At 50.1% G+C, this 12,646-nt stretch overlaps 1 protein-coding gene across 1 annotated transcript in view; it reads right to left on the reverse strand.

Annotated features, from left to right (window-relative positions):
• PKD1L2 (polycystin 1 like 2) overlaps positions 1-12,646 on the reverse strand; it is a 118,018-nt gene that overhangs the window by 13,256 nt on the left and 92,116 nt on the right. Inside the window, 7 exon segments of the mRNA XM_037743212.1 lie at positions 659-819; positions 2,015-2,142; positions 5,181-5,314; positions 6,704-7,031; positions 8,914-9,099; positions 10,496-10,793; positions 12,139-12,223. Coding sequence (XP_037599140.1) covers positions 659-819; positions 2,015-2,142; positions 5,181-5,314; positions 6,704-7,031; positions 8,914-9,099; positions 10,496-10,793; positions 12,139-12,223 — 1,320 coding nt within the window.

Here is a 12,646-nt window from a genome sequence, read left to right on the forward strand (position 1 = left end):
TCCGCTTTTTGGGTTCAAGTCATTCTCCTGCCTCAGCCTCCTAAGTAGTTGGGATTACAGGCGTGTGTCACCATGCTCAGCTAATTTTTATATTTTTATTAGAGACAGGGTTTCACCGGATTGGCCAGGCTGGTCTCGAACTCCTGATCTCAAGTGATCCACCCACCTTGGCCTCCCAAAGTGCTAGAATTACAGTCATGAGCCACCACCCCCTGCCCTCAATGTCTTTGTAAAATGGGGTGATGATAACACCGACCTTCATCAATTCTGATGATGAGTCCCTAGGTGAATACTTCCTGTCTACCACACAGTGGACACTTAGTACATGGTAGCAGACGTGAGCTTACTGGGGCCCTAATACTTGCAAAGGGCCTCCCAAAAAGGCCAAGAAGAGTCTAAGCAGGACGCCACACGATCCTATGTTTTGGTAAGATTTGCACAAGTTATTGTTCTGTTTTGTCTGAGTCCTTTCCAATCATACACACTTGTGGCCCCACACCTGAATCTAGGTGGCAGCTAGAGTTATGTCTCTTAGGAGTGTCCCTCTACCTACCGAGGATCTGCAGCATCCAAAGCCTCCTGACCCCTGGGTCTGAAAGGGAGCTGGAGGAACGGGGGGCCCATGTGGGGAGCCGGGGGGCTGAAGATGGCCATTTACTCCTCCTTACGGTTCCGGCAGCGCTGGAGGTCCCTTTCAGCCAGGACAGCCCTCTTCACAAACACCGCCAGGGCACTCCAGCTAGCCAAGATGATGGCTAGCTCCAAAAGGTTCCACTTGCTGCGGAAATAGGCCCACGTCTGCTTCCTCATGCGCTTGCCCTGGAAAAGGAGCCTGAGGTTGTGGCCATGACTGCCCCCTCCCCCGAGGGCTGCTCCCTCCCCACCTGGAGGGCCCTCTGGCAGGAGGATCCCCCAGCCCTTGCCCCCATGCACAGAGTAAACGGGCCTCTCCCCAAGACCCACTGAAGCAGGATGAAAGGAGCTGAATGCAGGGAACCTAAGAAGTCAACTGGAAACACTTCAGCTATGACAGGAAAGACCCTCTCATTTACATAGGGTGTACACCAAGTACATGACTCTGTACCTTCACTTTAGCCTCTTCATTTACATAGGGAGTACATGAAGTAACCAATGGAAACCTCTAAAGGGTATTTAAACCCCAGAAAATTCTTTTTTTTTTTTTTTTGAGATGGAGGCTCACTCTGTCGCCCAGTCGCTGGAGTGCAGTAGCGTCATTTCGCCTCACCGCAACCTCCCAGGTTCTAGCGATTCTCCTGCTTCAGCCTCCCGAGTAGCTGGGATTACAGACATGTGCTACCACACCCAGCCAATTTTTATATTTTTAGTAGAGATGGGGTTTCACCTTGTTGGCCAGGCTGGTCTCGACCTCCTGACCTCAGGTGATCTGCCTGCCTCAGCCTCCCAAAATGTTGGGATTACAGGCGTGAGCCACCGCATCTGGCTGGCTACAGTTTTGCAACATGAAAAGGGTTCATCCATGTGGAGATGGACAATAACGACAGTTGTACAATGACCTAACACCACTGAATACTTAAAAGTGGTTAAAATGGTCAATTTCATCTTATGTATATTTTCCACAGTTAAAAATAAATAATTTAGGCCAAGTGCGGTGGCTCACGCCTGTAATCCCAGCACTTTGGGAGGCCGAGGCAGGTAGATCACAAGGTCCAGAGATCCAGACCATCCTGGCTGTGGTGAAACCTTGTCTCTACTAAAAATACAAACATCAGCTGGATGTGGTGGTGCCTGTCTGTAACCTTAGCTACTTGAGAGGCTGAGGCAGGAGAATTGTTGGAACCCAGGAGGCAGAGGTTGCAGTGAACCAAGACTTGCACCACTGCACTCCAGCCTGGCAACAGAGCAGACTCCATCTCAACAACAACAACAACAAACCGTTCCCACTTCACTTACAAGGAAAAGGAGAGGGGTTGGGTAGGCATCAGGCACCCCTGCACCCCAACCCCTGCTCATGAGCTACCAGCATGCCTCTTACCTGCACCACCATGTAGTAGAGGAGGAAGAGGAAGTAGATGAGCTCTGCCGCCACCACGAAGGGGTGCCAGCCGTCAGTGAAGGGGTACAGGCGGAGGCTCTGGAAGGCCGCGTGTGCAAAGAACGTGCCTGGGGAACAGAGGGCGCTCTGCTCACTCCAGACCACCTGCTCGCTCAGAGCCTTGGCTTCTGACCGGGAGCCATCAGGTCAGATGTCTCAAGCTCAAGCAAGCCCTGGAGGTCTGATCGGGGCCAAGGAAAAGCCAAAGTTCCTTTACACCCAAAGGACTGAACATGGACACATGGCAGACACTGAAGGCAGCGGATGCACCAGAAGGGGTGGAGGGGCTGCAGGGGAAGGTCCTCCCCTTCTGTCCGCATTTGGTGTTGGCCTTTTGGGCACAGACACCTCCAGATAAAGCACATCCACCCATATAATGACAATTCACGCCCAGATGGCTCATTTAAAGCCATTTTGGACCAGGTGCAATGGGTCACGCCTGTAATAATCCCAGCACTGTGGGAGGCTGAGGTGGATGAATCACCTGAGGTTAAGAGTGTGGTGGCTCAAGCCTATAATCCCAGCACTTTGGGAGGCAAGGAGGTCGGATCACCTGAGGTCAGGAATTGAGACCAGCCTGGCCAACACAGTGAAACTCTGTCTCCACTAAAAATACAAAATTAGCCTGGCTTGGTGGCAGGCGCCTGTAATCCCAACTACTCAGGAGGCAGAAGCAAGACAATCACTTGAACCCGGGAGGCAGAGGTTGCAGTGAGCTGAGATGGCGACATGGCATTCTAGCCTGGGCAAAAAGAGCAAAACACCACCTCAACAAAAAGAAGAAAAAAAAAAAAGAGTTCGAGACTAGCCTAGCCAACATTGTAAACCTCGTCTCTACTAAAAATACAAAAATCAGCTGGGCCTGGTGGTACACCTCTGCAGTCTCAGGCACTCAAGAGGCTGAGGTGGAAGAATCGCTTGAACCTGGGAGACGGAGTACGCACTGAGCTGAGAGTGTGCCACTGCACTCTAGCATGGGTGACAGAGCAAGGCTCCGTCTCAAAAATAAATATATAAATAAAAAGCCATTTCATCTAAAGACACTTCACTGAAGGTAAGTCCACCTAAAATCCAATATGACTAAAAAGTCAACCTCCTTTTAAGTAGCTTTTCATCCATTTGAGTGCCTTTTTATTTTTTTTTCATTGTAAAAATTTTTCTGTAATGATGTTTTAAACCAGTTTGACTAGTAAGGCTCTGCCTGTGGAGAGGAAGCCAGCCCCAAGGATGACAGAATGAAGAGAAACAGAAACAATCTGAGTCTCTGATGACATCAGTGATCTATGGAATCGACCAGATCTGAAATCTACCCATACTTTTTTTTAAATTAATTAATTATTTTTTTAAGACGGGGTTTCACCATGTTGGTCAGGCTGGTCTTGAACTCCCGACCTCAGGTGATCCGCCCGCCTAGGCCTCCAAAGTGCTTGGATTACAGGCGTCAGTCACCACGCCCGGCCCTACCCATACTTTTATGTGTAGAGAAACGTAATCCAGGGCCAGGTGTGATTGCTCATGCCTGTAATCCCAGCACTTTGGGAGGCCAAGTCAGGAGAACTGCTTGAGCTCAGGAGTTCAAGACCAGCCTGGTCAACATAGCAAGACATCATCTCCATGAAAAGTAAAAAACATTAGTTAGGCATAGTGGCACGTGCCTGTAGTCTCAGCTACTCAGGAGGCTGAGGGAGGATGATTGCTTTAGCCTAGAAGACTGAGGCTGCAGTGAGCTATGATGGCACAACTGCACTCCAGCCTAGGCGACAGAGAGACCCTGCCTCAAAAAGAGAGAGAGAGACAGACAGACAGACAGACAGACAGACACCGGGTACGGTGGTTCATGCCTATAATCCCAGCACTTTGGGAGGCCGAGGTGGGTGGATCGCCTGAGGTCAGGAGTTTGAGACCAGCCTGGCCAACATGTTGTAACTCCATCTTTACTAAAAATACAAAAATTAGCTGGCTGTGGTGGCACACATGCCTGTAACCCCAGCTACTCGGGAAGCTGAGACAGGAGAATCGCTTGGATCTGGGAGGCAGAGGTTGCAGTGAGCTGAGATCATGCCATTGCATTCCAGCCTGGGCAATAAGAGTGAAATTCCATCTCAAAAAAAAAAAGATACACAAACCCAAAAAGGATTTGGAAGAAACTATCAGCAATGGGGAATAACACTGGAAATTGAAAGCCTTTCATTTTTCACTTTACATAGTTCTGAATTTTTTTTAAAGCACAAACATGTTACTTTTTCTTTTTTTATTCCATCTTATAAGTCATTGTAGCTGTAGAGACATATATTACTTTCATAATAAAAAATGTAATCTAATATTTTCTAAAAATTTGATATTTAATGGTGAGGAGGTTGGCTTTTAGGCAAATTGATCATTAGCTGAACAGACTGTAGATTGGTGTTTAGTAGACCGTGATCAGCATTTTAAGAGGGGAAGGAGGCATGGGGAAGAAGAAATAGAACCCAAAATATGAGAGCCCATCACGTGTAGTTTTTTAAATTTTGTAGAGACCGGGTCTCACCGTGTTGCCCAGGCTGGTCTTGAACCCCTGGGCTCAAGCAGTCCTCCCACCTTGACCTCCCAAAGTGCTGGGATCATGGGCACAAGCCACCATGCCCGGCTTCATGGAGTTAAAGTACATGTTATTTGTGAACGTTTCATCTTGGTTGCATGTGTGCTGGATTCTGATGTAAAATGTACTTCATGGTATGCACTGATGTTTGGTAAAATGTTACATTAGGTGATGTGATCTGTTACCAGGTCACATTCTCCCTCACCTGTCACTGCCAGCTCGCCACCCCAACCCCAGCAGACTGGGAAGCCTTTGGACCCTCAGTGGGTTTCTTTAGGATCACTTGGGAGACAAGGCCAGAAAGATGGGAGAAATTAGGGTGGAGGGTCCTAATGTTTTGCCTTTGGGGACCCAGGAATGCATGGCTGCAAGGATAACCAAGACCCACACCCAGATTCACTAAACAACTATTTGCCCTGCAGCTCTGGCCCTGGGTGGCTGCGCCCAGGTAGGTCAGGAGCCCCAGCCCAGGGGAAGGCGTATCTGTCTTCTGGGGCCCTGCAGAGGCTCCCAGGCGAGGCTGCCCACCCAGGGCGCTGGTCTCTAGCGTCAGCGTGACAATGCAGAACAGGTTGACATTGGCGTTGTAGACAGTGAACTCCACAAACACAGCTCTGGTCAGGGCATCCAGCCAGGTGTTGTCAAAGAGATAGCGGAGAATTCTGTGGGAAAAAGTGGCGCTGGGGCATTTCCACGCTGCAGGGGCTCCATGTCCCCGCAGCCCTTTGACCGAGGCCAGAGCTTCCTGTCTCAACTTCTCCCTTTGCCTCTGCTCTGTTCCCTGGGCCACCAGGCCACCAGGGCTCCTCCTGGGAGTGGTCACGTTTTGCAGCCCATGCTGTGGTAGGGTGGCACCCCTCATCTCCCGGCCATTAGAGCAGAGATTCTTAAAGTGTGGTCCCACACCAGCAGCATCAGCATCACCTGGGAACTTGTTGGAAACAGATTCTCAGGCCTGCCCTAGACCTGCTGAGTCAGAAACTCTCGGGGGAGTCCAGAATGTATGTTTTGATCAGCCTGCCAGGGGATTCAGATGCCTTTTGCAATTTGAGAGCCATGGTGTTAATACCTGGTGTGGTGGCTCATACCTGCAATCCCAGAACTTCGGGAGGCCTAGGTGGGTAATCACCTGAGGTCAGGAGTTCAAGACCAGCGTGGCCAACATGGTGAAACCCCATCTCTATTACAGATACAAAAATTAGCCGGTGAGGTGGCACATGCCTGTAATCCTAGCTACTCAGGAGTCTGAGACAGGGGAATCCAGGGAGGCGGAGGTTGCAGTGAGCCAAGACCCCATCACTGGACCTCAACCTTGGTGACAGAAAAAAAAAAAATTAGCTGGGCATAGTGGTATATGTCTGTAATCCCAGCTACGTGGGAGGCTGAGACAGGAGAATCACTTGAACCCAGGAGGCAGAGGCCGCAGTGAGCGAAGATGGTGCCACTCCAGCTCGTTGGACAGTGTGAGATTCTGTCTCAAAAAACGAAAAAAAGGCTGGATGCAGTGGCTCATGCCTATAATCCCAGCACTTTGGGAGGCTGAGGCGGGCAGAGCACCCGAGGCCAGGAGTTTTTGAGGCCAGCCTGGCCAACATGGTAAAACCCTGTCTCTAACCTGTAATCTCAGCTACTCAGGAGGCTGGGGCAGGAGAATTGCTTGCACTCCAGCCTGGGCAACAGAGCGAGATGCTGTCTCAACTTAACTACTTCCCTCTTGTCTAATGGTGGACTGTTCTGAGTGGTAGTGAGCTCCCCATCCCCTGGACTGGCTCTAGGAGAGGCAACCAGGCTGTAAATGCCAGAAAGAGACTTTCCTTCCAATTCTGAGATGGCTCGGTTCCCAGGGGCCTGAAAATACAACCTGCATGATTCTGAATCCTCCAGGCTCTCCCACAATGACCTGAATAAAGGTGGCTCTGCCCTGTTTTGAAGACTACGTTACGGCTAATGCCCTTTTTGGCCTTAGCCCACCTGCGCCCAGATGAAAAAAAAAGAAGACTACATTCCCCAATCAGATGTGGACTCTAGCAAATGAATCCAGTCAGCCTCACCTTGATGTGCTTTGGTGATCAGCCCCAAAAGGGACCACGTAGCCTCCTCCCCGGTACACAGTAAGTTTGCCCCAGATAGGATACCCTCGACGTTGGCTCTGGCTCTGGTACTGCCAAGCCTGGGGATAGCTACTGCCGTTACTGAGCGTGGAGGCATTCCAGCCTTCCCCGTAGTCAGCCAGGTCTTCAGCATCCAGGGAATATGGGGCATGGCATCCGTTGAGAGATGCCTGAAATTGCTGGGCAAGCGGGCAAGAGCTTTCCCGGACCCTCACTTGGCGAATCTGGGCACTGCCAACCAGCTTGGAGTTCCCATCAGTGATAAAGCCTAAAGAGAAAAATCAGGTGGGTAAATCTAGCAGTCAAAATCATCTTAACACATTCCAAGCTCCCCAGCCAATGCTAATGTGAACTTCAGCATACCCATTACAGAGACAGGCCGGAGAAGTATATGGCCAACTATAAGCTACATTTATCCAAATGACGTCGCTGTCTCTCCATCTGGAACCTGCTGTGCTTCCTGCACAACCTGTCTTAGGGAATGGAACCCCATCTCCCTGTCATCACCCTGGACACGCCTGTGCCCTGTCTCCTCAATCCGCCATCCCAGTGGTTACCACATCCCATCCATCCTACTTTTTCCATGTCTTATGTCCCCATCCCCTTCTCTCCATCACCACTGTCCCTTATCCCTGCACCAGCCCTCATCCTGTGTCCCCAGAATCCTAACTTCCCCACCCCCGCCTTTTTTGAGAGAGAGAAAGAGACTTTCACTCTTGTTGCCCAGGCTAGAGTGCAATGGCGTGATCTTGGCTCACTGCAACTCCCGCCTCCCGGGTTCTAGTGCTTCTCCTGCCTCTGCCTCCTGAGTAGCTGGGATTACAAGTGCCTGGCACCATGCCTGGCTAATTTTTTGTATTTTTAGCAGAGACAGCATTTCTCCATGTTGGCCAGGCTGTTCTCAAACTGCTGACCTCAGGTGATCCACCTACCTTGGTCTCCCAAAGTGCTGGGATTACAGGTGTGAGCCACCATGCCCAACCAACTTGCCCACCCTTTGCTCTAACTTCCACATGCTTCCAGAGTGATCATTCTATACCACAGGTTGATGCCACAGCCTCATGTAGACACTTTCAATGACGCGTCATTTCCTCGAGGATGCGATACGCATTCCTGAGATCCTTCATGATCTTCATCATCTCTCCTGCTTTGCTTGCTTCTCAGTGATCCTTAACTCACATCCTACATGGGAGTCAAACTCCACACTCCGCGGTTCCAAGAACATGCATGCCATGAGGTGAGAGGCTGGGCTTTTCTCATGTTGTTCGTTCTGCCTGGCACACTGTTTTTGCCTAGCTGGTTCAGGCTCCGTTACTGCTCATTTAGGAGGTTCTCCACTCTGCATCAGGGGAAGGGAAGGAGGAGAGTCCTCTCTCGTGGACACCCAGCCTTCTGAGAGTCTCTCCTTCACAGCATCTGGTCCTGTGGTTATTGGTTGGTTTTCTTTTTCTCCGTCTTTTTCTGGACTAAGTCTTGCTTCTTCACCCAGGCTAGAGTGCAGTGGTGCAGTCTGGGCTCACTACAACCTCCGATTCCCAGGTTCAAGCGATTCTCCTGCCTAAGCCTCCCGAGTAACTGGGACTACAGGCATGGCTGTAGTCATGGTCAACATGCCCGGCTAATTTTGAATTTTTAGTAAAGACAGAGTTTGACCATGTTGGTCAGGTTGGTCTAGAACTCCCAATCTCAAGTGACCCACCCACCTCAGCCTCCCAAAGTTCTGGGATTGCAGGCATAAGCCACCACACCTGGCCTCTTTCTTTTCTTTTTAAGACAAGGTCTTGCTCTGTCTCCCAGGCTGGAGTGCGGTGGTACAATTTTGGCTTGCTGCAGGCTCCACCTCCTGGGTTCAAGCAGTCCTCCCACCTCAGCCTCCGGAGTTGCTGGGACTACAGGCATGAGCCATCACACCTGGCTAATTTTTGTATTTTTCATAGAGGAGGGTCTTGCCATGTTGCCAGGCTGATCTCAAATTCCTGGCTTCAAGCAATCCTCTTGCCTCAGCCTCCCAAAGTGCTGGGATTACAGGTGAGAGCTACCACGCCCAGCCTGGTTTTCTTATGAGGCTGATGCTGCCGGTGCCTTGTATCTATTCCTAGCCAGGAGCAGGCAGTAGGAGGCTGACACAGCCCCAGGGCTGCAGGACTTACCTGGGGGGTGACCGTACAGGTTGCTCAGGAGCGTGGTGTTGGCCCACTCAAAGAACTCTCGGAAGCCCAGCACACCTGAGAAGCCCCTGGTGAAGCTGTGCTCGAGGTGTCTGTTGAGGTGGTAGGCGCTGGGGTCCCTGTGCCCGTAGGCCACGAGCAGCAGCATCCACAGGAAGCCCAGGTATGCTGGGAAGGGAGGCACAGCCCTGGGTCAGGCAGGATCTGTGACTCCCACCCAGTCCAGGTCAGGAAATGGAAAGGCCTCCTAGACCAGCCCCTTGCCCTTCTGGTGACAATGGAACCAGTCTTTATAGAGGCAGCGGAGAGGAGTAAAGTCACAGACCATGGGATATCCTGCCTGGGTCCAAATCCCAACTCTGCCACATCCCATCCAGGTGCCCTTGACAAGTGACTCTACTCCTCTATGCCTCACTCTCCCCATCTGTGAAATGGGAATAACAATTCTACAACCTAGAGTTGTCATGAGGGGGTCAGTTAATATTAGAAAGCACTGGCTGGGTGCGGTTGCTCATGCCTGTACTCCCAACAATTTGGGCAGCCAAGGAGGGCGGATCACTTGTGTCAGAAGTTCAAGACCAGCCTGATCATCATGGCAAAACCCCATCTCTACTGAAAAAATAAAAATTGTCTGGGCATGGTGGTGTGCGTTTGTTGTCCCAGCTACTGAGGCCAGAGAATCACCTGAACCTGGGAGGTGGAGGTAACAGTGAGCTGAGATTGTGTCACTGCACTCCAATCTGAATGACAGAGTAAAACCGTGTCTCAAAAAATAAAATAAAAAATTGAAATCCAGGCCTCCCAATATACCATGCTAGTTGAAAAATAAAAACAAAAACAAAACAATAAAAAATTTAAAAATCTTTAAAAAGGCTGAGCGTGGTGGCTCATGCCTGTAATCCCAGCACTTTGGGAGGCCGAGGTGGGCAGGTCACCCGAGGTCAGGAGTTCGAGACCAGCCTGGCCAACATGATAAAACCCTGTATCTACTAAAAATACAAAAATTAGCCCTGTGTGATAGCGCAAGCTTCTGATCCCAGCTACTCAGGAGGCTGATGTGTGAGAATGGCTTGAACCCCAGAGGCAGAGGTTGCAGTGAGCTGAGATTTTGCCATTGCTCTCTAGCCTAGGTGACACAGTGAAACTGTGTCTCCAAAAAAATTAAAATAAAAAAGAAGAATAAGAGGAATTAGCCAGAAGAAAAGCTGGGGAGGAGGAGTGAGCACACTCCAGGCCGATGAGATGAAGTGTCTGGGCAGACGCCTGGGGTGAGGACAGGGCATAGGTCCCAGGTGCTGCAGAAGCCAGTGAGAGGCCGAAGTAGGGCACAGGAGCCAGGAGTGGGGACTTGGGGTGGGTGGAGCCACAGGAGGGGGTTTGGGTTTTGTCTTAAGGGTCATGAGGGGCCACTGAAGGATTTTAAGTGTCGTGGAGAAGATAGAGTGTGCTGATATCCAGGGAAACTGAGGCCCAGAAGCGGAGCGGGACTTATTAAAGATAGCACAGTAAGTGTGTCTGTCTATTTCATGCTGTGCTGAGGCCAGTGAGCGGGAAGATTGCCTACCCAGGATCTCCCTGATGAGGGCAAATGCTTTCTGTTCCTTGAGGTGAGTAGTTTTCATCTTCTCAATGGCAGTGGTGAGAGGTGGCTGGTAGACATCCCTGCTGCTATTTCTTCGTGCTCTGAACAAGGCATAAGGGTCTGCGGAGGGAAGGACAACAGGGCAGCCATCCTGGCCAACACTGTGAAACACCATCTCTCCTAAAAATTAGCCAGGCATGGTGGTATGTGCCTGTAATCCGAGCTACTCGGGAGGCCGAGACAGGAGAATCGCTTGAATCCAGGAGGTGGAGGTTGCAGTGAGCCAAGACTGCACCATTGTATTCTAGCCTGGGTAACAGAGTAAGACTCTGTCTCAAAAAAAAGAAAAAATGAAAATTAAAAAAAAATTTTTCATTTTAATTTTTTTGTAGAGATGGGGTCTTGCTGTGTTGCCCAGGCCGGAGTACAGTGGTGCAATCATGGCTCACTGAAGCCTCAACCTCTCTGGGCTCAGACAATCCTCCCACATCAGCCTCTCGAGTAGTTGGGACTGCATGCATGCACCACCATGCCTGGCTATTTTTTTGTATTTTTGGTAGAGATGGAGCTTCCCCATGTTGTCCAGGCTGGTCTCAAACTCCTAAATTTGAGCAATCTATCCGCCTCAGCCTTCCAAAGTGCTGGGATTACAGGTGTGAGCCAACCTCTCCCGGCCTCCTTTCTTAAAAATTATGAAACAGGCTGGGCACAGTAGCTCATGCCTGTAATCTTAGCACTTTGGGAGGCCAAGGTGGGCAGATTACTTGAGGTCAGAAGTTCGAGACCAGCCTGGCCAACATGCCGAAACCTCATCTTTACTAAAAATACAAAAAATAGCCAGGTGTGGTATCAGGCGCCTGTAATCCCAGCTATTCAGGAGGCTGAGGCAGGAGAATCGCTTCAACCTGGGAGGTGGACGTTGCAGTGAGCTGAGATCACACCACTGGACTCCAGCCTGGTCAACAGAATGAGATACTGTCTCAAAAAAAAAAAAAAAAATCATAAAACAGATAATCACCCTGCTATGTAAAGCCCTCCCTCATCCCAGCCTTGGCCCAGCTTCTATGATGCTCTGGCAACCTGCTGCCTATCCCCTCCATTCTCATCTCTAACCACTGTCCCCCAACCCCAACTTACCATGCTCCAGACACACTGCCAATGGTTGCTATAAAATGGTTGCAATAAAATGACACCACTGTCCCACCTAGGGGCCTTTGCATGTGCTCAGTGTGTGGTCCTTCCCTTTCTCCATCATCCGGAGAGAGCTTAGGCACCACCACAGCAGAGAGGACTGCCCTCTCTTGTTCTTCCCCAATCCTATTTCTCACTAAAATTTGCATTTATATGTCTACTTGTGCATTTATTTAGTTAATGCCATCTCACCAAATGGGCTGTTCATTCCAAGGGTAGCAACCTGTCCCTTATAATCAGTCCAGTGTTGGCAGGGGCTGGGGTAGGAGTGGGGATTGACTTTAAATGGGCAAGAAATAACCTTTTGGGGTGACAAATCTGTTGTAAATCTGAATTGCAGTGATGGCTACATAACCCTATAGATTTACCGAAATCAAAAATCTGCGCACTTACGACAAGTGAATTTTATGTCAATTACATTCCCAAGCCATCACCAGTCCTGGCCTGCAGCCGGGGCTCCCTGAGGACTTGCCAAAGGGGTGACTGAATGAATATTTAATGGTCTGGAGCCTGGCATCTCTGTGGAGAAACATTACTCTCTTGTCTTGAGAAGATTTTAATGGACCTCTTGGATCCCTAAATTCCTGCCCTGGACTGGAAGAGTACACACCCTGAAGCGGTAGCCACACTGCACTCTGAGGCAGGTGCACGGGACGTGGTTTGTTTGTTTCTATTTTGTTTTCCCTGGAAGTCAAAACCATTGCCTTGATGATTCCACGTTGGTTCAGTTTTATTTGCATGTTTGTTTGGTCATTATTGTCAGCACCCTTGGGAACTCCGGTTGGGAAGCGAGAAGTCAGGCTGGGAGGATGGGGACTAGCCAGTGGCCTCCTAGAGCAGGGGTCAGTGTGGCTGTGTTCCAACCAACCTGTGTTTATAAAAGCCGGCGGCAGGCGATATGTGGCACCCCAGCTGCAGTTTGCAGAACTCTGTCCTAAAATT

This window comes from Cebus imitator, unplaced genomic scaffold (genome assembly GCF_001604975.1).
Source record: "Cebus imitator isolate Cc_AM_T3 unplaced genomic scaffold, Cebus_imitator-1.0 Scaffold137, whole genome shotgun sequence".
In the NCBI taxonomy this organism is placed as follows: domain Eukaryota; kingdom Metazoa; phylum Chordata; class Mammalia; order Primates; family Cebidae; genus Cebus; species Cebus imitator.